The 25,650-nt window shown below is 41.1% G+C and overlaps 1 protein-coding gene across 4 annotated transcripts in view; it reads right to left on the reverse strand.

Moving 5' to 3' along the window:
- mdga1 (MAM domain containing glycosylphosphatidylinositol anchor 1) overlaps positions 1–14,438 on the reverse strand; it is a 245,642-nt gene extending 231,204 nt beyond the window's left edge. For 2 of the 4 annotated variants that reach the window (XM_074666082.1, XM_074666078.1), the window contains exons 1-2: positions 3,004–3,566; positions 1,530–1,619 (exon numbers count right to left, since the gene is read on the reverse strand). In XM_074666082.1, the coding sequence (XP_074522183.1) occupies positions 1,530–1,596 (67 nt within the window). In that variant the 5' untranslated portion in view covers positions 1,597–1,619; positions 3,004–3,566. Of the gene's footprint in view, positions 1–1,529; positions 1,620–3,003; positions 3,567–14,215 lie in introns of those variants that run through there. The other 2 variants (XM_074666079.1, XM_074666081.1) reach the window with 2 other exon arrangements.
- Positions 14,439–25,650: the final 11,212 nt, after the last annotated feature.

Raw genomic sequence — 25,650 nt, forward strand, 5'->3', positions numbered from 1 at the left:
AACTAGATCAGAGGGGTCACTCCAGGAGGACACAGCTGACTGAAAAAATAAAGTAGACATGCTCCACAAAAAATGACTGCTGGTGGGGAAAAGTGACACATAATCTTCAAACTATGCATGTTTATTTGTTTATGTATAGATTTATATATGATTTTTTTTTCTCTTATTTTTGGAAAGACCTCAACAACAAGTAAATCCTTTTCTTATCATACAAGATAAAGCTACACCTGCAGGTAAAAACTGATCACAGATAAGAATGTGATGTTTCTAAAACTGAGGCACCGTCTTTTATTTTACTTTTTCAGCCAGCCGTATTCGACACATTATACAAAACCAGATAAGACAGAAAAATCTGAGCTCTGGAGATCTTATCCATCACTGTAACAATACCCTAACAGTGCTCTGTTCACAGCTGTAGGTCACAGAAATACACTACACATTGAAAAAACTCAGAAAAACCTATGACATTGCTTTGTGAATGCTGAAAATGATCAAGATACAGGCAACAGAAATTTAACAATTCCCATGTTTTGTGGTTGTAATTTACACTAACGCTGTCACGACACCTGCCGTATTGGACAACATGTGTCTACTTGCTTCAGAAAATGACAGATTGTCGGCGTGTCACAGTGTGACGGCTGTCTGCGGGATTGCTTATGACAACAGCACTCTATGCTACTATGACTAAACAGACCTTTTTTCAATGGCTGCCACATGCTTTCAAACATCAAAATAAAAGTATCAGAGCTGACAGATCAGTTTGTGTGTTTGCCTTGCCCGGAGGGACAGCAGGAGGAGGATGCATATCTGGCCAACATACGCGTGTCGCTGAAGAAACCGAGCCTCTCTGGTACAGTGAGACCGGTCTTATGAGGGGGACAGATCCACGCTTCATCCTCAAAAGCACAGTGTGACTGTGCAGCTTAACCCGACATAAGACAAGCCACTTCTCTGAGAGCTCTGCCAGGTTTATCCAGTTCGTATGCGTGTGTGTGTGTGAGTGTGTGTGTGGGTATGTTCAGGTTAAATACGGGTTAAACTATAACCTCCCTTCAGCAATAACCATAAAACTGTAAGAATAACTTTAAGTTTGATTTTACTTTGTGTAATGAAGAGCTAATCCAAGAGCCTAATGAATGTTGGCCATGAAGATTTATATCAGCCTAAAAATGATATTAGATTGGATTTACAGTAGGTGGGTTTCCCTCCAACACACTGCTGGATGTTTTCCCAGCCGCCTCTTGCGACTTCTAAGAAGTAATATCTCCCTTTCAAGTTAATTTGCTGTCGATCTCCCCGAAGCTGTTCTCCAGTAGTTTAAACGCCAGTTATTACTCTGCCTCCCATTTGCTCGTCGCACTGAAAGGCAGACAATATGTGGCACGGAGAAGCCCTTAATTAGGGTTATGGGCTAATAATTGAACAAATTAACATTGCTCCTGCTGCAACTGAGCTCAGTGAGGCTGCACTAATAATGCATGTGTTGATGTAGTAATGGGAATGCATTTGTAAATAGCATTTTTTTTTACCGTAAACTCCTTGGCCCCAGGTGAGAGGACAGACACTAGAAAATAACAAAATCCAGAAAGGCTCCATGTTCAGCTCAGCTCCGTCATAACCTGAGAAAACACACACACACACACACAGGCATAGAGAGGGGTGAAAACAGAGAAGGGCACAGCTTGTGCATCTATGTGAAAAACAAGCGGCGACAGCTGAGTGATTGTTATCAAAAAGGAAGAAGAGGTCTTTGGGATTGTTTTTCTCGTGTTCAGATACGTCCCCTTCAACCTCTTAAGCCATGGAAATAATATTACAGAACAATTTGGCCCCTGCTGTCACAGTCTACATCATTTCACTGAACTTAAAGGACGCCTAATTCAATCACCATTGGCGGATTACACAAACTTTACAAGCCCAGCTGTGCTCGTGTCTGTGTGTGTGTGTGTGTGTGTGTGTGTGTGTGTCTGTGTGTGTGTGTGTGTGAGTAGGGAAAATTGGAGATTGACAGAATAGTCTGCTGTTTAGCGTGACTGAACATCATTCATTACACTTCTTCTCACTGAGGAGAGGAATGATGAAGGGGGTGTTGCGGGTGGGTGATGATATGAAGGTGTAGCCAAGATGAGGCAAAACTGAGGATTACACAGCAGTATTCATGGAGGTTTACCTACAGCATGTGGGGTCATGCACTTTAGACCCCACCCCACCTACACACATACACACACTCACACACACACACACACACACACACACACACACACACTCACACACACACACACACACACACTCCTCTGTTTGTTTCAGATCAATAAAATTACTCTAAATGTTTCTGCTGCAGCTAACGTGACAGAAGTCTTTAACAGGACAGTTTTTATTTTAATTTCTGTCACAACCTTTTTAGTCACAAGCGAGTTGGCCACTTAGATCACATGGTGATGCAGTTTTTTTTTTATCTAATCAGTGATAACTTGTGGAAAACCTGTGAAAATGTCAAAAGGCTGCAAGAGTCAGAAGCTAATGGACCCTCTGATGTGATTCCTCCGACTGAACATGGATTTCCTCTGCCGTCTGGCCTCCACATTTGTATAATGAGTGTGAGCCGGCTGCATTGGCAGGTTTTATTACAGAGCGCGCTGTGATCAAAGTTTCATTATACGGTGCACGAGAGTTAACACGCTGCGTTAATGTCAGGATGCGCTGCATGACACTTGTTTTAACTGACGTGTTATGTAGTAGATCGGTCATAAAATGAGGTGATGTCAAATAAAGAGGAGTGGGAGAGTAGACCTGATGGTGAATGGTAGCGGTGAAGCGTATTGGAGCCAGGTTGAATTTTATTTCGGATCCAGCGCAAATTGGAGAGACTATACTGACAAAAACAGGCTGCACTTCTCTCTTAAAATTAACACACAGAACATTTCAAACCCATTCCCAAACATTCACTCTGAAAATAGTAAATGTGGTTCCTGTTCAGGTATGTAATCCCTGCCGTGGCTCTACCTTGTCTCCGAGGTTGCCGTCCTTTGGGTCAGTCTGCTACCCGGCGCAGCGCGCTCTCCTCCCGGCTCAGCGAGGGGGATCGCTCCGCTCCCTGCCAAACCAACCCGCCTCCGTCCGTGTCTCTCCAAAAAGATTGTTCAGAAGTTATACATCCACCGGTTCGATATCAGCTTTACAACAATCCCGGAGAGTAAAACGGAGACTTTGTCTGGCTCCAACACCTCTCCAGTGATCTCTTTGCTGTGTTAAACTTTATTTTACGCACGGAGACACGCAGCTAGGCTCCACAACAGTCTTTCCTCCAAAAGATAAACACACTTTCCTTCAGGAAAACTCAAAGGTTAGTTTGCCTGAAAACTCCCATACACCCGATCTCTTCTTATGTGGTCTGTCTACTTTTAAAGGCGTGGTAGAGATGTTTTTACTCTCTGTCTGTCTTTCTCTCTGACCGGTGACAGTCTGAAGCGAAGCCCCAGTAACACAATCACGCGCTCTGAAAATAAGCTCCCCTCCGCTCCTTCAATCAGCACTGTGTCTGTGGACTCCAAGTGATGCTGGCCAAGTGGAATATGTGCACTGACTGAGAACGACCGCCCCTGTCTGTGGAGAGGGAGGGAGGGAGGGAGGGAGAAAGAGAGGGAGAGATGGATTGAAAGAGGGAGGGAGGGAGGACAGAGGCTCACACATAGACGCGCTCAAGCCTCAGCTCCACAGTGAACAGGTTGTCAGAAGAAGAGCATCGCTGCCCTCTCTTTTTCCTCATGAATTCACTATGAAATATCAACGTTTTTAGTGCCGCGGAGTGTCTTTAGAAAAGAAAAGGGGGCAGCAGCAGAGGTTTTTGTTTTTTGACTCTTTGGTGGAGTGCGCCAGCTGCGGTGCCACCACTGCTCCGTGCCAATTAGAACTGAAAGGCGCTCCGAAAGTTTTTGGCCTAATGGATGAGCCCTCAGCTCCCCCACCCCTCCCCGTGGACCAATTATTTATGACAGGGAAAATAGACTGACTGTTGAACAACCCCATCCCCTCACTCACTCTCTCTCTCTCTCACACACACACACACACACACACACACACACACACACACACACACACACACACACACACACACACACATATACACACACACTCTCTCACTCTCTCTCTCTCTCTCTCTCTCTCTGTCTCTTACCACGCCAATAGCCTACACACACTCACACCAACTCTCCTCTCCCTCATTTGCTGAGCTCCTCCACTCTCAGCATCAGAGCAGCGCCGGCAGGTTTTTAACTTCCAAACGCGGCCACAAGGGGGCGAGTTTCAGGTCATTACCACTTCTGGGATGGGGGATTGTAGTGGGATTGTAGTGTGTGTGTGTGTGTGTGTGTGTGTGTGTGTGTGTGTGTGTGTGTGTAGCGATGAGGTCTGAAATCAGTATCCTGTGTGAAGGGCTCTTGTACTTCTGGCCTGTGCGTAGAGATGTTGGATGTCTCTGTGCGCAGCTGGACTGAATGAGGCACTTTAAATATCAAAGAGCTGCTAAACAGAGTACAGCAAGCAATCTCAGTCTGGGGGGGAAACCTGCATTAAATATACAATCCTCTGTGCAATGGAGCAGTCTCATGAGATTCCTCTTTTTTAAATGATCATAAAAAGGGAAAAGTCCTGATTGTACAGTTGGAGAAGAAGTAACATCTAACTCGACTAGAAAGCACTCAGCGTGATGGTGTGGTCTGATACATTTGCATGTAAGTCTATGAATGTTTATCTTGAATACAAACATACAGCACTGTCAGTTTTCCATGTAATCCAAGCCACATCACCTCAAAATCATCTTGTTATTAAACAGATTCTTTTTCCTACTGAGAAACTGTGCAATAGAAAAATAAATCCATTTAGAACCTTGAGAATCTGGTGCAAACGAATGTCTGTGTGGTAAATGTTTAGTATGAAGGACTGTGTGGGTGTTCATGTTGCATATTACTAAATGGCGTTTTAGTCCACTTAACAGCACAGTTTCAGCACATAATGCATCACTATAGAAAATGCCGACCTTTGACCTTTACCTGTCTGGCATTTTAACTCATTATCGTCATCCCTCTCCTTTTTTCCACATACACTTATTCTAACACTGTATGTATTGTTCACAATCAAAACTGCAACTAACAACTATTTTTTACAGTCAACTTGTTGCAAGCTATACCCAAAAAATGACCTTGAATGTTTGGATGAAACGTAAAAATCATTTGATGGCTCCCATTCCATTTTTTTTTTTGTTGTTGTTTTTTTTGCTTTAAAGTAGGGATGCACCAAGTATTAGCCGAATATATTAGGCCGAATATTGCAACAACAAAAAAAAGCCACATTCAGCCTTTGGTGAAGTGAGTTTAACGCAAGGCCAAATAGTAGTGTGTGACACAATGACGCAATTAAACAAGGTGCAGTGACATAGTGACCTCTCACCTTTGGAAAAATGTCGGCAGTGTGGAGATATTTTAAAGCATTGGAAAGCGAGAAAAGAACTGCAGTTTGCAAAGACTGTTCAACAGAACTATCTAGAGGGAGTTCCTCTGTAAAGACTCTTAACACTACTGCTTAAATTTTCCATTTAAGAGCCAAATACCCTCAACAGCATGCTGAGTACAAGAGAGAGATGATGCCTGCATCAGCTAAAAGGAAAGCGTCTTGTCTCAGCATGCCCACTCTGTCCGTGGCCGACGTCTTTGAGGACGAAAAAGTTTGCTCAGGGCAAGAAAGTCATGGAGTTCATGGGTTTGGATGATCAACTGTGTAGTGTTGTGGAGGGCACTGGCTTTCGGAGGCTTGTGGAGCACATTGAGCCCCGTTAAACTTAGCAAAACATTGATATTTCATTCGGCTTCAGCCACAAATTTTCATTTCAGTGCATCCCTACTTTAAAGCTTCCACAAGAAAAGTCTTCACTGGTTATGAAACAAACTTAGAAAAAACTTTGATGTCTTTCTGTGAGCTACTAAAGCAAACCAGACAACAAGGCATCAGGTTGATTAATCCTATGTTGATATTTGTTATGTCTGAAACTAACATTTCACAGACATTAGGACAAGTACTAAACTATGTGCAGCTGAAACAGACATTTTTTTACATATATACAACTCCATGACAAGGTTCCCCCGTCATTAAAATGGTTAAGCGCAAAAAGCCAATCTTTCTGGTTGATTCAAGTGATTCACTTCCAGAAGCTTCATTAACATTAAAAACACACAAAGCATAAAACTACTTATCGGAAACATTTCTTAAGAGATTTTACTTGACCACAAAACACCTCAAAGAGATTCAGCACAGCAGAGAGGCAAAAATGATCACACAGGACCACAACCAGAAGTTCAAATGGTCAACAGACTGTGTTTTGTAGTGTTTCTCTAGTGTTCTGACGAATCAGAGCACTGTTGTCATACATGTCACATTCACCCATTAACACCACAGATGGCACAGCATGGGGGTCCTGCCCAGGGGCAATTTGGCATGTGAGACCTGGGATCAAACCCTTTTAGGCTTGGTTTGGCAAAGTGTTAAAAGATACCCAAGGTAGCAACAAGGCAACACAAAATGACTACAAAAGTCACCAGATATCAACAAAATAAAATAAAAAAACCCCCCAGAAAGATAGAAAAATAAGGGACTGAAAATGATAAAAAATAAAATCATTAAATAATCATAAAGATGGGACTGCCAGTATCACCACAATCCAACTCCTACCCCGTTTTTCTGTTCTATTCACTGTACTTTCCTCACCAAATAAAGGGATCAAAGAGGCAAACATGTTCAAAAAAAAAACACATCAAGAATAACATAAGTTTTAGACTGTGCCAGAGTCCCAATATCCAATTGTTGACTTCCTCCACAGGTTGCACCTGCAGGTTTTTATGCTTGGCTCAAGAGAACTGAGGTGTTTAAAACAGTGAAGAGCATCTCTCATCTGGTTCAGCTGCCAACATTCCCACTGAATTGTTTGGAATTAGAACCAGCAACCCTGCAGTCAAACGTCCATCTGTCTCCACTGCAAGCCGTCTGAGCCTCTGATGCAAAACTTCAAAGTGGTCTGTGCTGCTGTACTCTGAATGCCTTCTTCACACACTCGTTCATTCTGCTGAGACAGGCAATGTAAATAATCCCATATGACAGTTTCAAATGCGCTTACTAGAAGTTCAGTTTTACCAATCCTTCTCCCTGTCTCAGCTTTGGCCTCGCATGTGGTTGAATAATCGGTGAATAAGCTCCACATTTTTTTTCACAAAAAAACCCAGACAGTATTCAGTAATTCAGCTGAACTTTTTTGTTACCCCTCTTAATTATTATTGTGATAACTGAGAGAAATCCTCAGAAAGACACAAATTCAAACACTGATTTTTCTGTCCCTAACACAGACCAACATTTGTACACTTCAATCAATCCGTGGCAGAAGCGGGCAGTAAACATTCAGGGTTTTCATCTGACATCCCTCAACAGAATCAAGACACTCAGCAATTACTTAGCTCTCTGGATCCAAATGAATCTTTCATTCAGAGTAAACAAAATCATGGGATCTGACTCAAGAAACTGTCTCCCTCTTTCCTTCTTTCCTTTTTGCACCTCGTCTTGGGCTGCAGCCAGCAGTCTTGGCATGTCTCGCTGAGAGCACATCATCGCTGCTTAAGGCAATGAATCTCAAAAGACAACATGTTGTACGAACAACCTTGGGTGCGAGCCACACACAAATACACACACACACACACACACACACACACACACACTACATGAAACCATGTTTTTTCAAAGAACTGCAGAAGGCTTCTGAGCGAAGCAATAATTGCAGTGGGTGTAGTGAGCCAACAAAGAAGTGAGCACAGACAACAACAAAAGACTACACTTGCCAGATTCTCTATTTGGACTCTGCTGCACTCTCTAACACACACACACACACACACACACACACACACACACACACACACACACACACACACACACACACACACACACACACACACACACACACACACACACACACACACACACACACACACATCTCAGCTTTTAGAGACTTTTAGGGCATTTTGACAAAGTCACAGTCCCTACATGTATTACTGAGGTGAAGATGCAACAAAACAGTTTTAACTTAGTGTCTAGTCTTGTGTGTGACTTTGCTTGCAAGGAACTCCTGCAGCAGACTTTAGTCTATACATTTTAATGGAATAGAGTTAAACTAAAACTCTTTTTTATTTTTGGTCTGAAGATCCTTCGGCCACCGCTTTTTTGCAGTTCAAAGTTGTTGAAGTATGCAGAAATCATCAACATGTATCACTGCACCGATTAGCACAATAACTCAATTTGATGTGATGGCAGGTACGAGACAATTCACAGAGAAACACAAAAGCCCTAACAAGTTGTGTTTTTAACAGTTACTTCCAGGTTAATGTAACTTCCTTGTCTCTGCTATCCCTCCCCAAGTTTTCCATACATTTAAACTGGTCCAGAACTCTGCTGCCCATAGTACAACCCCTTCAATAAAACACTTCCACACACACCCCAACAAATTCACTGGCTGCCTGTCAGGTACCACACAGACTTCAAGGTTCTTCTTCATACATTAAAGACTCCCCATAAACTCCCTCTTCCTTACACTCCGTTCTCCCTCATACTGAACACCTACTAATACACACAGATATTCTTTCTCTATGCTCCTCATGCTTTGCTTGTTTCACCCATACAGGTTTTCGAGCATTCACTTTTGCAGGCCCCCAACTCTGGAACTCACTACCCCCAAACTATGATCCTCTTCCTGGTTTCAAGTCCCACCAATAAACCTTTCACAGGTGCCTTTTTCTGTATTCCTTTTCTTTTCTCTTTATATTTTATTTTACTCCACAACATTCATTTTGGTGCTCTTCTGATGCCCCTTGTAAAGTGACCCTTGTAAGCTATGGTCTACTATTTGGAAGCTTGGTAGTTATAAATAACACCATTTATGAAGCCGTTAAGGTCCAATGGTCTGATCTACGCAACATAAAAACAAAAAGAATGAAAAAAATCAATTCAGTACATCAGCTGCAAAATATAACAGCATAACAATTGACCGATCCAAACCACCGTTTCCCTTATTTCAGGTCTGTGAGTGAGTCCATCCAATCCCCTGTCTCCCCTGCTCTGCACCGCCCTGCCCATGGTCCCCCCTTGTCCTTCCCCACAACCCCTCTCACGTTAACTAGCTGCTCAGCTACTGAAGCATCATGGAGCTGGGGAAGACCGAAACTAGGAAGCTGTTACTGTTACCCTCCACAGCGAAGAGAAGGAAACGAAAAAGTTCAGAGGAAAAGGCTGAAGCAAGGAGGAATTTTGAGCGATACAGGTGCCAACGGAGACTGAATATTGGAGAAATGTACAACCGACGGGGCTGCGTTTTTCAAATGTGTCTCATCAGCCAAATTGGGTTTCAGATCGTAGACCATAGCTTTCAGTTAGCGATGCACGATATTATCGGCACAATATCGGTATCGGCTGATAAAAGCTTAAAAACACATTTATCAGTAACGGCAGATACGAAAATTTCTGCCGATATGCACAGCCGATAAGGTGCTATTCAGTTGGGATTATTATTATTTTCCATCTGAAAAATAAGCTCCTTAAATAAAATGTAGCACTTCATTTATTTGCACTGCAGAGCTCTGTGTCTGTCACCAGGTTGTTACAGAAGCTCAAAAATAATCAAATTCAACTTGGTTATGTTTAAAAATGCATTGTTCATTTAAAGTTCATGTGATCTAAAGAAATTATTTTTCTGTATTTCAATACTGAATGTCTTGAGTTTGAAAAAATAATACATTTCTTATTCATGGTAAATGCAAATGTTTTTTGTCTTGTTTTATGTGTGTTTCTTAAACAAATAAGACCGTCACAATAAGAGTAACATATAAATTTCAGTACAGGATAGACTTAGCTGTCAATAAAAAAAAAAAAAAACAAACTTGTGATTAGCGGTATCGGCCAAAAGGGGTTTCGATATATCGGCATATCGGATATCGGCAAAAATCAAATATTGGGCATCCCTACTTTCAGTGTCTTGAAAAGTCATCATAAATAAAATGTATTATTTTAAATTATATTTGAATTCATCAGCTTTTGTCTCAAAGCAATGTGTTTCTGAGAATGACGACCTACTCATGTTTTTATCCAGTGGTTAGTAACAAAAGCAATTTTACTGTCTATGTACTGCGTTAGGGTTAGGGTTGAAGAAAGGAAGAAACTGATTCGTTTCATGTTACTTGTCATTAACACATCTAGAGTTTGCAAAGGTAACAAGATCATGATGCACATTTTTCAATGATGTGCTCTCAAGAGGGGATGGACCAAATTTGACAGTGCTTGACCTAGTGATGTGTGGTTGTCAAGTGCATGTCAGACAACAGAACACTGCAAATGAAACCAGATTACTTCTCTTATCAAAGTCCAGCCCTGCATGAGCAGATTCGACCACATCAACCTCAAATCTGTGACTTCAGATTACCTTCAGGTTAGTGCTGCACGATTTGGGGAAAAGGTTCGATTTGCGATTAGGTGGACAATATTGCGATTGCGATTGTGCTTGCGATATAATAAAAAAAGTTGTGTCATGATGAGTCTAAAGACTTGCTTGGTTATCATGGAGAAAAATCTGAATTGCATGTGCTGACATTGCGATTGCGATATCCTCTTTTGCGATTACGTAATTGCATGTGCTGACATTGCGATTGCGACTGCGATTGCGATAATCGTGCAGCCCTACTTCAGGTCAACTAACTGCCTGTCGACATCTTCTTCTCTGCTTTTCTGGTTGCAGTTCTTTACCCAGGGATGCTACATGTCCATCTAAAACACAAAGTTATTAATATTTATTTAAATCTAGAGACAAAACATAGTCCAGGAAATATCAAAAACCCTCAGTGAATGTGTGCCTCAGCCTGGCTTTTTTATACGATTAAACTTTGAAAGAAAGTATTCTTAATAAAAATTGATGTTTTTTTTTTAATTATTTTAGTCTCTGCTTCAGAACATTTGATCCATAACCTGTTGACATGCAGTTCTATGGCCAAAAGTATATGTCAAAAGTAAGTTAGGCCGACATACGATGCTGCCTGGACTATTTTGTCCTTTCTACTAACAATGTGTGGGAGATGTCCAAGTCTAAATGTAAAGAGTTAAAGGTAAGAATCTACTAAGAGTGAACACTTAAATAGCTCTTATTTAAATCTATGTCAAAGGTTGGAAAATAATCAAATGAGGTGTTGATTTTGTTTTAAGCTACGGGCAGAAGCCAGAAAAGCATTAGCCTAATCAGCCTAAAGTAAAGTGTTTTTTTTTTCTGGCAACATCAACAAAATCTAAACATATTTAGGCAAATTTTAAGGTGGAGTTGATCAAGATCACACTTGGATACAATTTTGGACTCGTGTAGCACATAAAGTGGTTATTAAGTGTCAAACAGCACCTAAGAAAATGAAACCTTTGTTGCTCATGCCACTTGGTTCACAATTACGTTATCATATTATACTATTAAAAAATGTCTTCACCTGTCTTTAAATGAAGTGTTTGCAAACCTACTTCTATTTGTGCAGCCTATCAGAGCACCACACACTGTAACGTGATCTGAGGAGCTTGGTTAAATTTTTTTCTAGCACTGTTCTCTGTAATTGATGTTCCCATCAGTGTAATTCAATCGGCGCTCAAAGTGCTGTATATCAGCACCAAGCACTTCCCCACACAGAAACAGCTAAATGGACAGAAAAGATACACTTGAGACCGCCGATAATTTCATTGTCTGCATGTGTGTGGGTGTCTCTGCGTCTGTGTGTGTGTCTCGAAAAGAAAGGAACAGAAAGCAAGATAACTTTGTTAAAACGAGATGTGGTGACAGACATCTCGACCTGGCAGCTCAACACGTCAGTGCAGGGATGAGGAGGGAAAGAGGATGATGTGGGGGAAAGGGAAGACTCTGAATGCCTGAGACAGACTAAGAACTGGCATCTGGTAGATGTCTGATAGATGGGGAACAGTTTTCTTTTCCTTAAATGCCCTGAGTTAACTTTTTGCAATGTTATACTCTTTTAAGAGCAAAGCAAGTATCTTCTTTTGGCCCTAAAAGAAAATCTGTCTCTTTCTTTCCAACATGATCTCACTTCCAAGTCCAAATAAATGTTTGGCAGCACGTTATGTTCACAATATCCTACCTCTAATCAGACCTTTACATGATTTCGTTGTGTCCTTGTTTTCTTTCTAGTTCAACGTAAATTAAATGGGAGCATTCAGCAAAACAAATGTATTTTGTTTTTGTTAACAAAGCCCTGAATTTATTAAATGTTATGAGGTCTTTCCTAATTACAGCAAGTAAGACTACTGAATATGTGTTAATGAAAGTCTTTTAAGTAATGATTTAAAATGTCAACAGATTTGGAAACATGAAAATATAAAGCTTCTTTAAAAACTCTAAACATTAAAATAGGTGAAGCCAGACTCTGGGTCACGGTGTGTACAATAGTCCACAAAACAGTGAACAGTGTACAGAAGGGCTATTCAATTAAAAGTTCGGTTGGGCTGGATTTTTAGATTACAGACATGAGCTGGACCACACATTTTTAACTGCGAAACAAGCTGCCATTGCCCTCCCCTGATCTCCCTCAAGAGATCCCTTGGGAAAGTTTGTCTAAAACTTGACATGTTTTTAAGTTAGTGGTAAAATAAATACATCCTTTTCAGTCCACGCAGAATTAAACTGATGATTATCGAAACTGATGATACCAATTTCTCGTTTTAGGGTAGAAAGAGACATGCTATTTTCACCTGTGTAGACTTGCTAATGTTAACTTTTCAAACACAACGCATTGTGGGTTAATTGCTAGGTTGCGATAGGTGTTGCAGTCAATTTATGTAGTAATGTTGGAATTTTGTCAACGTTAGTAAAAGATTTTTTTCTCATCGGACTAAAATCCCAATCACTTGGCAGCTGCTTTAAGGCCACTCAAGGGTTGCTTTCAAGGCCACTAATTGAATATTCTGCCACACAGTGAGTTTTAATTGAGCAAAGCGTTAGTTCAGACAGGCACAGAGTCAATCTGCTTAGCCGAGCTCTCGCTCATTTGCTTATGGGGGTGGCCTTATCGGGCGGTCTCACGTCAGCTGATTGGTCCCCCCTCCCAGCCAGATCAGCTGATCTATTTGGCACGTTATTTAAACTGCCCCAGTCTACCTGAGTGTCTGGCTGCTCATCTGCACGCTGCTCATAACCCACCTCCTCCCCAGCTCCTCCTTTTGTGTTCCAATGTCAATGTTGTCATTAATGTTTGCTCTGTTCCAAGGGTTCTTGCTGACCGTTCTCCTTCCCTCATGCTCCTCCAAGTCAACACTTGGAAAGGCAGGGAGGAGTGCTCTCCCTGCCTCAGGCTTTCCCCGCAGGCACGGGGAAGGGGAGGGAGGTCCCAGAACAGAGCCACACTGCCAAAGTTCATTTTGTAATTCCATTGGTCGTCGTGTACTCAAGACAGTGTAATTGTAAATGTTATTTCATGCAAGCAGTTGTAATTAATCTTAATGTTTTATTGTTATGCAAGTAACTGTAATTCCAAATGGTTTTGCTTTTACTGAATTAAGTGTAATAAATTTTTGGACAAAGTGATGCTGGCTGCAATACACTTCATCACTGGACTAAAAGCATTTCAGTTTTAGTACACCCACAAACAGGGATTAACTCCCCTCAACTCTAATGTAAGTAATGTATTAACACCATGTAAGGTCAAATGTTGTTTGTTGTATCCGTACCAAGCTTGTGTTATGTTGTGTTCTCTTTTTAAACTCACTGATCATTTTAGAAATTTACTACTCAGAGGATTTAATATCAGACATGGAAGAGCAGGGCAGTGTTGATATCAAACTCTACCATGAATAGCCTACATACGCTCTGATTTATAAAAAGCAGAACCAAATCTTTATCATCAGATTCTTTTACGTGACTGACATCACCAATTAAGTGAGATACCCAACACAGCTGCCTCACGATTAAACAAAACCTACATAACGTGGTTTGGTCTGAAAGTGCAGTCTTTAGTTTTGTATTTCTTCTACTGTTTCTTCCTTCAGGAGAGCCCCAACAGCTGGTTACATACAGTTTCATTCATCATATACTATTTTTTATGAGGTCTGTTTGTATTATTGGCTCATCTTTTTGTGACACATTTTCACAACTACTCACCAGTTTTGAGTCCCTCTGCGTCGCGCTGCAGGTCTCAGTGATCATTTTCTCACACACCTCCAAACTTCAGAAGGAGTTCAAGCAGTTTCCAGTTCATCAGAAGTACTTATATCCCACTTTACAATATGTTTAGGTGACACGACACGTTGGGCGCTCAGTTGCGTGTTCCGAAACAGTATCCTCGCGCAAGGAAGCTTGTACTGTGTTCTGATTGGCTAACGCACTTACTGGCTGTTAACTCTTGATGACCCTTGCGGCGTTAATGAAATCAATCCCCTTTCCTTTATTGACCATGTACCTTGAGCTTTATTCCATGAATAAAAATAAATAAATAAATAAATAGATAAATAAAAAAAATAATAAAATTAGAGTTTAAACCATCGTTTACCATAAAGGTAGAGTCAATTGAAGAATCAGTGTCAGAGGAAGACTGCTTGTTAAAAAGTTTCACCTTTGTCTTTACCATAACTTTGAAAGTTGTGATGCACAGTTTAAATGTCACTACATTTTTATATCTTCCAAAATCAATAAAAGTAATAACATCCTTCAAAAGCAAGCAACAGAGGGAAATGGGTGAGTGAGTGAGGAGTGAGTGGGCAACTCTAATGGAAACCACCTGCCCTTCTAAATTTTCAGCCCAGAATATCACACAGTCTCATTTGAGAAAACATTTTCTGCAGATAATTGCAGTGCTCCTGCACTTAGTGCAGCGCTGTTTCAGATTCTGGTTGAGAAATTTCTGTTTGTGATATCATGGTGATCATAGTTGTTATTTCCACAGGTTAATGGCATCTTACAAAAGGCATATTTTCCTCATGGTTAGAGATAGTAAGTCACACAATAGGAACCAAACAACAACTTTAAATAAATATCTGCTTAGTTTGGTGAAACAAAATTTCATTTATGAAAATTATTTAAATTCTTCTTGGAAAACTAAATGGAAAGCAGGTCTGGGATGTTTTTTGAAGTTGTGCATTTCTGTGTGCAAATGCTTTACGTCTTCACTTTGAAGATCTCCCTGAGAGCTTGTTTCTGTGCATAGATGTTGGAAGAATAACTGTGATCAAAATCATGCAACAGTTTTGACATCTTTAGACTTATTCTTTCCTCTCTGTGCACCTAGGATATAGATGAAGTTGTGCCAGAATGCTCAGCTTCTTAAATACATCAGTCTACAACAGCATCCTTTTTAAAATACATAGGTACCAATATATGCACAGTTGTCTTTTTCTTCTTCTATGTTATTTTTTTTTTTTTTACAAACTGCTTGTCCTATATTTATTTCTAAGCCTTCTTGTTCACACCACACAGCTCATTTCACACCTTTTTTTAATTATTATTATTATTATTTTTATTTTTTGAAAAGTAAAATCTATTTAAGTTTAAGTTTTGTGTCTCCCCTTTTCAGATCACTGTGCAGAAACACCATCACAATAATCATCTCAGTAATGTCTGCTTTGGTGGTTCATTTCAAGTTCTAGTAACATAAGAATGCAGAAAGCTTTACTCCCTAAAGAGCAGTTCAGCATCCACTCACAGACATAAATATCAAATCCTGTCCAAAGTTAGTTCACACTTTTAAACAGCCCTGGCTGTCAACCCTCATCCTCATCTACAGGGTGCATAAAGAAATGGTCTAAAGAGAAAAGGAAACACTCCTCCTGATTGAAAACTTTCTTCTCACTGCGAAACTTCAAAAGATGAGTTTTACATAAACTCGACAGGGTGGGTGTCAAATAGGCCTGCTTGGCTTGCTGAAGATCTGAAATCCACTGTAGCAAAATAACCATCCGTGTGCCTGATAATCTCATTTTAATTCATCTGTAAGAGAGTGAGACCATTCAAACACTTCACAAAGTACCTTTGAAAAGATGGATGGGTGTCACTGATGTCAGAATCAAACTGTAGCTAGAAACGACCTGAAAGCATCCCGACCTGTTTTCACCCTGTTCCTGACCAAATGTCAACGCAGAAATCTCACTTAGTGCTTATTGGGCTGTCTCTTCTCAGAACATCTTTGTGATAAAAATGCCCCAGAAGCACAATTTTAGAGGAGTCACAGAAAAGGAGTCTATGCAAATACAAAGTTTGTGAGAAAAGTATGATAAATGAACTTTGTTCGCCTTTCATAGTTCTGGTACCAGACAAATCAGTCAGCTCAATGGATGAATGTTACTGTGATTAGCTTTAGAAATATTCAAAAGCATAAGTACTGAAGGAAAAACTTCAGCTCACTTCACCCACATCAAATCTTTCCCTCCTGCTTCAATGAACAACCAGAGTTGTACACTCAAAACTTCAGCCCAATCAGTGGTGTATTTTCTTATACATACACACAGCTGCATTGCTTAATGGCTGATTTATGTTCTGTGGTGTTGCTATATGTGGAGCACTTTTCTGGAAACGATGACGTCAATAAAATGTGTTGAACCATTAAGGTTGATATGATTCTGTTGTTTTAGGGATACAACAAGGTCAGGATGCTACAGCGGTTCCTTCTTCACTGAGCTCACTTTCACACAGGGTCTTCATCTCTATTGTGGCATTTAAAGTGGATCTGTAGTTCATATTGACCAATTGACTTTGTGTACATCATCGTCCTTAAGAGCAGATGATCAAATTGGCAGATCTTGTTGGTGGAGGTTTTCATGTTTTGGGGTGTATGCTTCTTTTTGTTGAAAAACTACAAAACTTTGAAGGCTGGCAAAAGTCACTTAAAGGAAAACAGACTGGTTTGAAGACCAAAAACAAAAAATGTATTAAAGACATACTGGTAATAACTGGTGACTGTCTAAGAGCAGTGGTGCACAGAAGGGGGGTAAAGGGGGGCAGTCACTCTCCCCCCTCATGGCCCAGTTGTTAAAAAACATGTGCTAAAGTGCCCCCTTGAGACCAAAACATATTTAAAATTGAACTCTTGAGTCAAATGCATGTTAAAGTGACCTTTTGGGAGCCAAACCACACACTAGAGTGCTTTCTCTTCATTGGCCGACATGTCTCGTCCGCTGAAGTTGTGGTAGATTTTTGTAAAAGTTATCCCCACCAGTGAGAGATGTTTTCTCCTGTGTGTTGTAACTGAAACCCTGTCGCTCTTCTGGGCTGATGGATAATGTGCTGCACCTACACAGCCTCCGAAATAAAAAAAAGAAAAGAAAAATCAGAGTAAACAAAGAAAAAGGGATCATCAATCACAATGTGGAGCCATATTTAAGTAAGTGAGCGCATGCATGCATGTGTGACTGTGTGTGTGTGTGTGTGTGTGTGTGTGTGTGTGTGTGTGTGTGTGTGTGTGTGTGTGTGTGTGTGTGTGTGTGTGTGTGTGTGTGTTTCGTTGAGGACATGTAGACGGAGAAGGCTTAGCTGTCCAGGAGTGTGTGACACCAGCTGATCCATATCAACCTCTTGTCCCACCTTACACACACACACACGCACACACACACACACACACACACACACACACACAAATCTGCGGGCGAGCATACACACTTATGTCCAAGAAAGGGTCATTTTTCACTGGGTAATTGGCGGCGAGGCACATTGCCCTTGGGATTCGATAATTCATAACCTCCTCCCATCCGATATCGGATAGCGGGTAGAAATGGGCTGAGACAAGGGGATGGTGGTGTGAGAGGAGAGGAGAGAGGAAGAGAGGGGAGGGGGCGGGTGGCAGCATCATTAGAGAGGAGAGGTAATGGCTCTTATTGATTTCGCCCCGCCGGGCCCCCCTCACCATTTCATGTTTAAAACAACACTGATCCTCATTACCCAGGCAGCCACCACCACCCTGATAAAGAAGAGAGAGGAAAGAGACGAGGTGAGAGGAAAAGGAAGAGGAAAAGACAGTGATGAGGGAAAAAATTAGGACGAGGAGGCTGAAGAGAAGTTTGAGCAAATAGAAAAACAGACGGAAGGTAAAAGGAGGGGGAAAAAAGGAGAAAAAGTGAGAGCACAGCTTGTGTCGTGCAGTCTTAATGCCTTCAGTTTGAGTGGTATAAGTAATTACCATCACGCTTTAATGTGTGTAATGCAGTATTACTTGTTTAAATCCCTCCCCCCTCCTCCCCCACCCCCTGCAGTGTGTAATAAGGCTAAAGAATTGACTCCAAACACAGACTGCAAGGATCTGTCTAATAATTCTCTCTGCTATTATCCTCCTTTGCTGCTAACACACAGCTCCCTCTCTGTGCGATTGGCCACGGGCAAACACTATCATTACTGCAACAGTGGTATAAGCCCAGCTCTAGTGTGTGTGTGTGTGTGTGTGTGTTTCTCTCCCCCTCCCTCTCTCCTTACTCTCTCCTTGACTCTTTCCAAATTTAAGCTTTTATTGGATGGAGGTAATTTGCCAGCTCAAATTGCTCTAAAGTAACAACTAGGGGATCAGACATTTTATTTATTTACAGGCCTGTGTTTACAGGAATTCAAGGACTCATTTCAGTTTTTGCTTTGTTTCTTTTCTTCTTCTTCTTCTCCTTATTAGTTGGTCCAGTGTTGAGATGTGTGAGGCAACACTTGTTTTATCACACACGGTAATGTGTGGACAGTGATTAAAGACAAAACCACATAGGCTGAAGTCCTCATCAAAATTTAAGATGCAGTCATTTCCGTTCTTTGATACATATCCTGTTAAAGGGAAAACTGCTTCTGGGCCAAGAATTAACATAGATATGAAGTTTTTCCAGTAGCCTAAAGCTGAAATATCTGAGCAGAGATGTCGGTCTCACCCTACCCATCTCCAAACTAAAAAAAAAAAGAAAAAAAAAACACTGTAAGTTGCCTGGGTATTTGAGTACACAAATATCACAGTCCCATTGATATTTGTGCCATAAATTAAAAAAAAGTTGAAAGGCTCCAATGAAATTAGAAAGTCAAAGCAACAATTTGTCAATTAAATGAGAAGCAAGAACTCGTACACATTCTACACTGACATTTGGTATTCAGGAAATAACATAAAAGAGTGTGTTTAATGCTGGTTTAGCTGTAACTTGACGCTAACGTTTAACTAAACTCCTTTCCCATACTGTTTTCATGTCAGCCAACGTTCTTCTATGTTATTGTATAGAGTGTCGTTGAGTGGTGACTGTTTTTGACTGGTGCAGTTACACTGAGACATAGACTTTGTTGGGACAGCTTGGCATGGCACACAGTTTAGAAGCTTACCCAAAATCTAGGATAGTTAGCCACAATAATCTACTTTGACCTCTCAGATAAAAGATATTTTTTATTTAAATCCAAAACTTTACTTTAGAACATTTACATCTGCTGAATGTGCAGTATAGTCTTATAGGACTCAAAATATTTGTCTATGGTCATTATTTGAAGCAATGGTTCCCTAAGTGGAGTTGGCCAAACACTGATAGGAGGGTTGTAAAATGCTGTCCAATACCAAAAACTATTTACGATTATTTACTTCATCCATCATTATAATAATTTTCACCAAACCAGACTTGAATTGTTTTATTAAACCATACAAATAGAAAGTATGTTTACACATTTCTTTATTAGCAGAGGACCCCTGAGGTGACTGAGCCAGGATAAGACCTCATCAGTCGTGGCAGATCAATACAGGAAGCATAGCAACATGTGCCCACAGGAAGTCTCATTTTCTACCAATTAGCTAAACTAAGTATCTTAAGCTTTTCTTTTTTCTTTGGTGCTTTTTTTTGTATGTTTTTGGATTAGTCTCCTGGAGTAGTTCCACAACAACAGAAGGGTTGAGGCTTAATAGTTTGGGAACCCCTGATATAAAGAAAAAAAAGAAGAAAGAATTGAAACGCAAACTGTCAATTTATTAAAACCCCGTCTGAATAGCTGATTTAAGTGTCATCTCTTAAAAGGAAAATAGCCAGTTGTGGTGTAGGATTACAGGGCAGTTGCTGGGGTAGCCAACTAGATATCCCTTGGCACCACACCTGCTGTCACTACCTGACATCACACCAGGTTCCAGTGAACTGGCTGTATTCAACATAACAAAAATATATTTTTTAAAAAGCAGGACTTGTGAAAACTCAACGAAATCTTTTAAGAAAAGGACTTTCTGGAAGTTTAAAGCGTTAAAAAAAAGGATCTTAACAAACCGTATGCTGACACATGAATGGTTGAGTTGGAGTTAGCTACATTACTAATCAAATTGATCCTGTCAGCAGTGGTTCCTCACCTATGCGTATCCATGCTGGGTCTTTGGTCTTGTGGTGAGCATTGTTGCTTCACAGTAAGAAGGTTCATAGTTCAATTCCTTTTCTGTGTGGAGTTTTGATGTTCTCCCTTGTGTGGGTTTTCTCCAGGCACTCCAGCTTCCTCCCACTGTCCAGAAACATCCACCTCAGGTTGGCTGGTCACTCTAAATTACTTGTGCATGTGAGACTGACTGTTGCTTTGAATGGTTGTCTGTGTCTTCATATTAGCCCTCTGATTGGCTGTTAACCTGTTCAGGGTTCCCCACCCAATGGCAACTGGGATAGGTCCCAGCCCTAAACTTGCAGAGCAGTTGGACCTGCCTCATTCAGTTTCTGAAATCCTGCAGATTCATCTTGCCAGGCTCCATTGACCAATAAATTCACTTGGCTAAATTCTAACCTGCCCAATCAGGGAAGAGCTGCTGGAGCAGCAGAAGTGACGAGCAGATGTGACGTCAGCAGACTTTCATACTTGTCAGCGTTCCTTTGATTCTTAAGTTAACTTTACAAAAATGGCAGCAGTCGTCTAACGCCATTATCACAGCTGTTTCTCGTGATCCTGTAGTTGTTCGTCTATTGTTTCTCATCAACGACGCACATAAGCTACGTCATACCGTGGCTTGATGTGGATTGGTCTGTGGTGAGTATGTCAATCAGAAAGGTTGTTCAATCACCAGCTGCTGAATTTTTTTTATGTCCCGCCTCTGAAAACAAATCTGAAGAGCTGCTTCCCAGATGGACTGGTGAAATATTTCCGTGGCAGATATCTGAAAGTGTTAATCTGGGTTATCCCAGCCCCCTGGGGGCCATGAAAGGTAAAAGAGGTAATGATAATGGATGGATGTGTAGTGCATACACAAAGATCTGCTTGGAACTGTTACGTTTAATTACATCCTCTTTGTCATTATACTGCAGCTAGGGGGCAGACCAGAGTCAGAAAGTCAGAGGGGAAATTACATTTCAGTTTCATCCCTTTAAGAACACATACATCAGGCAGTGACATGGGAAAAACAGGAATAGAAGAACTGTGGAAGCAGCTAGCGTGCCCAGCACCCAATCATAACAGATATGAAATGAAACCATTCTCACACATACATAGATATATCTTGCTCAGTAGTTCCTCATTTGCAACTCCATAAACAGTTTGAAGATTAGGGTTTATGATTACTGCTCACTTACAAAGAGGCTTAGTATATGCACATGTGCATAGTGTTCTTCAGTGTTGAGACTCATGAGAAATTATCATCATCTTGTAGCTGTGCATGGCTATACAGGCATTTTAACTATTTTTGTGCAGTACAGTAGATGGAAATATTTAGAAACATCTCCAACAAGGACAGGATGCATTTATGAAAACAACCTGTCTTAGACATTTTTCTGTACAAATATGGACAAAGCCTAAGACCATTTAACAGTAGAAACAAGTGAAAGCCTTTCAGCTATAGTGGTTGTCATTCTTTGTTCATCTCTGTCTTTAAGTTCTTAGTAGCAGCAGCTTCTCCTGACAGGTTTATCTATAGTAAGACTCGCCTTCTTGGACTTGAACAACAAATCAAAAGTGACAAATGACAAGCTGTAAATGTTTCAGTACATTTACCGTGTATAAATCTCCAATGTGGTCCATGTCATAGAATATATTTGTCCAGACCTTCTTTTTCTTTTTTTTTTCTTCAAATGCATCATTTGAAATCTGCACTTGCATACAAATTTCCCTCTCTTTCCTTCTCTCCTTCATTTTTCTAACTCATGACTAGTTACTGTGGAAGTCCCTTATTTTGCATTTACTCATTTATTCTGCTCTGGCTGTGTAACCAAGACGAGAGGAAAGCACAGAGGAAAAACTCAGCAGCCCATCCAAGGAGCTGGTTGTCATAACATCTTTTGTGACTTCTAATAGCAGATGAATGAGTTAATTGAAGCTTTCCAATTAGATCTCTTTGCAGGAGGGGAGTTGTGAGACTCTGCTGAGTAAGAAACGAGGATTCTCTGAAAGGATGGCCTCATATATGAATGGTGTGGGGGGTTTTTTGCCTGGAAGAAATTCTTTGAAAAATCACAACAGCTTCAGCTCTTTCTGTCTTTTTACCCCATACTGACAGCAGAAGAGCCTCCCAGCTCATGCCCTCACCCTGGCCATCTCTCTAATGCCCTCTCATTCTGCCCTTATTCCCTGACGGCAAACAAGCAGTCGACACTCTCTACTCCCTTTCAATTACTGGTGTTTTCTGATGCTCCCTTTCCCCCACACAGACCAGTTAACTGGGCAGAAGAGAAGGAGCAAAGGCAGTCAAAGCAGAGTAAATTGGAGGGGTCGAGCCCTGGGGGGATAATCCTTGTACTGCAGCGTGTTGAGGGTCATCTCTTTGCATCCTGCATAGTAACAAGCAGAGCATGAGACGGAAGGAGAAGAGAGAGTGATTATTCTGATTAGCTATGCATTCCTCTATCCATCTCACCCAGTGCAAGGCTTTCCATCCACTCACACACACACATCCACACACACATGCTCTCACAAAGCCTGAACCAGCCAGCCAGCAGATCCTGAGATAAGCCAGCTAAAGGGCAGAGTGTCCACAAAGCAGAAAGCTCACAGAAAATCATCAGCGGACTGACATGTCGCTCCTCGATTCCTGACCTCACAGATAAACCACTCGCTGTATCAGCTCAGTCGTGGCCTGAATAGCCATCACGGCCCCCAGAGCCTCAACGCTACTTCTACATCAAATACTGAGTGAATCCAACTTCAGCTTTAATAAATAATGATTCGTCACAAGAATCTGTCTAGGTCTTTGCATGCCTATCTCTTAGATGTGCAGTCGCCATAACACCCTATGTGTGTGTGTGCGTGTTTGTGTGTGTGTGTGTGTGTGTGGTTTCTAGTAGAGACATACTTTCTGTAAAATGCCTCTATTGATGGTAGTCAAGTCAATGGCATCCTTGCAATAGTCATCCACACAGTCAATTACCTCACAGAGAGGTGGGTTATCTGTGAGATAGTCTGAGCCAGAGCTGGCAGAGAGCCCGGAGTGTCTGTGAGGCATGAATGTCTGTCTTGAAAGAGCTCCTTTTTGGGAAATAATAGGAATTCAAATATTGGGTCTGTCTGCAATTGACACTGGAATGTGCAGAGAAAATGAGGTCACTGCAGGAGAGAAAAAAATCATTTTTAGCCCGGACCAAATAAAGTCCAAAAAACTCTCTGTCAACATTGGTTATGATTATCTTTGCCTGCATAAATTACCCAAGGAGGTGTCATGCATGCTTTTGATTGAGCAGGTTGGACCACACATTTCATACACTAATGTCTGTAATCACATTGTCTAGCTGATAACAAGACAAAGCGTTTGTCATACTTTTGCTTATAATGTGGGAATGAGACTGTGCAACCGCCGTTGAGCCTAATATAAAACTACATACAGTTAAACAGCTCTCCTCACACAGAGACAGATACTGGACTGAGACTGTGTGGCCTGAGTTTGACCCTTTTTCCCTATTTTACAAACACAAAAGAGCTTTTCTTCAACAAAATTTTGCGTGTTACTGAAGCATGTCTTTGATGGCAAATCATGCTCCATGAAAAATGGGTTCTTTCATTTTTCACAAAGTGATCCTTGGCTGCTTTTGTGCTAGTTAACAATAAAGGCAAGATAACCAAAAGTTCAATTCCCGTGGACAAAAATGAACATTTACAGTTAGAGCTCATTATTTAAAATTTTGGATTCAGTTAATGGGCCAAAATTGTGCCATAAAAATCATACTCACTGTTTTATGAATAATCTGTATATGCCTTGTAAGTTGTTGCAACAGCTCGTTCAAAGGTGTAGTCAGCGGTCTTGGAGAAAATGAGTGGAGAGGTTGTTGATAAACAAATTTGGACCCGCCTCTACCTTCATACCCCACCCCTGGCTCCATGCCCGAAAGATGATAGACATGCATCGTCATGGAAACAACCGTAGAAACTGCATAGCTGACCAACATGGCGGAAGCAGGACCAGCAAACGCTCGAGGGTCAGTTCGCTGATATACGTGTAGCCGTATTTATTGCTTTGAAAGTAGAAGTAGTGTGACGAGTTTTAGTTGTATTGTAGCAAAAGATATTTTAATATTTATATATATAAATATTTTCTGTTCAAAGACGTGCGATGCTCCACAATAGAAAGGCCCAGGTTGTTGAGCTTGCCTTTGAAAGAGACTTGAACCGTAGATGTACGACGAAGTATAGGAGGACGCTGTCCTCAGGAGATTTAGCTACAACACTCACCGGCTCCAGCTGTTTTACAGGTATTTCTTTCTTTTGCTCGCTACTGTTGTTTGGATTTTGTGGTTCTTTGATTGTTGAATGGTGTTTGATGTTCACTCTAATCTCGGTGTGCTAAAAGCGTGTGGTTGTGTGCGCACTGGAGGGAGAGAAAAGAGAGGGAGGGACGTGTCGTTGTGGTACAGTGCCTTGTATATGTGAATTAGAACTTTACACAATGGTTATGAATCCAGTAATGAACAAGAATCTGTGCCCCCTGCACCTGTCATAATGCCCCCCTGTTTAATTTTGTCTGACGCCTACTCTGGGTTAGCTCACTGCTAAGCTGCAGAGCTAAGGTAACCCTGACTCGTCAGACAACAGTAGCCACAACTAGGCTGCCATAATTGATAACATCACAACAACAGGACATTTTGGCAGATTAAACAATAAGTTGAATGCCTGACGGCTGTTACTGATATGTGAAGCACCACAAAGCTAATCTTGCTTACCTGTCCAGCAGAAAGACGGCGACATCCACGTCCGTTTTCAGCTCTGTTAAATCGCAGAGTTCCCTCCACCATTAGAAAGCCACACCAATGTTGACCTGGGTATTCCCTCTGTTATGGTCATAGACCTTCTTTTTCATTTTATGCTTCTTCTTTTGGTGGCTCGGTCCACGCCACAGTCTTTACCTGCTGAAACTCAGAACCAAGGCTGTGTATTGAAACCAGACTTTTTAATGATATCTTGTGAATGGAGAGGAGCTATTCGGCAATTTTGACAAATAGTGCAGATTAGACGATCACTGACTACACCTTTAACTGATTGTCTCTGTTGCTGTGGACACTATGATGTTTTGTGTGCTGGAGTTCACACAACTTTAAAACAACAGCCTTAAATCCTCCAAAAAGAGCTCAGTCTCTTCTCAGGGACCTCAGCATTGTGAATAAATAGAAATGATCACAAAGTGTTGTTCTTAAAGCTTCTGTTTGAAGCACAAGAAGATAAACAGGCCTCAA

This window comes from Halichoeres trimaculatus, unplaced genomic scaffold (genome assembly GCF_033239565.1).
Source record: "Halichoeres trimaculatus isolate MK-OKI-2021-1 unplaced genomic scaffold, fHalTri1.1 fHalTri1_scaffold_3, whole genome shotgun sequence".
Lineage (NCBI taxonomy): Eukaryota > Metazoa > Chordata > Actinopteri > Labriformes > Labridae > Halichoeres > Halichoeres trimaculatus.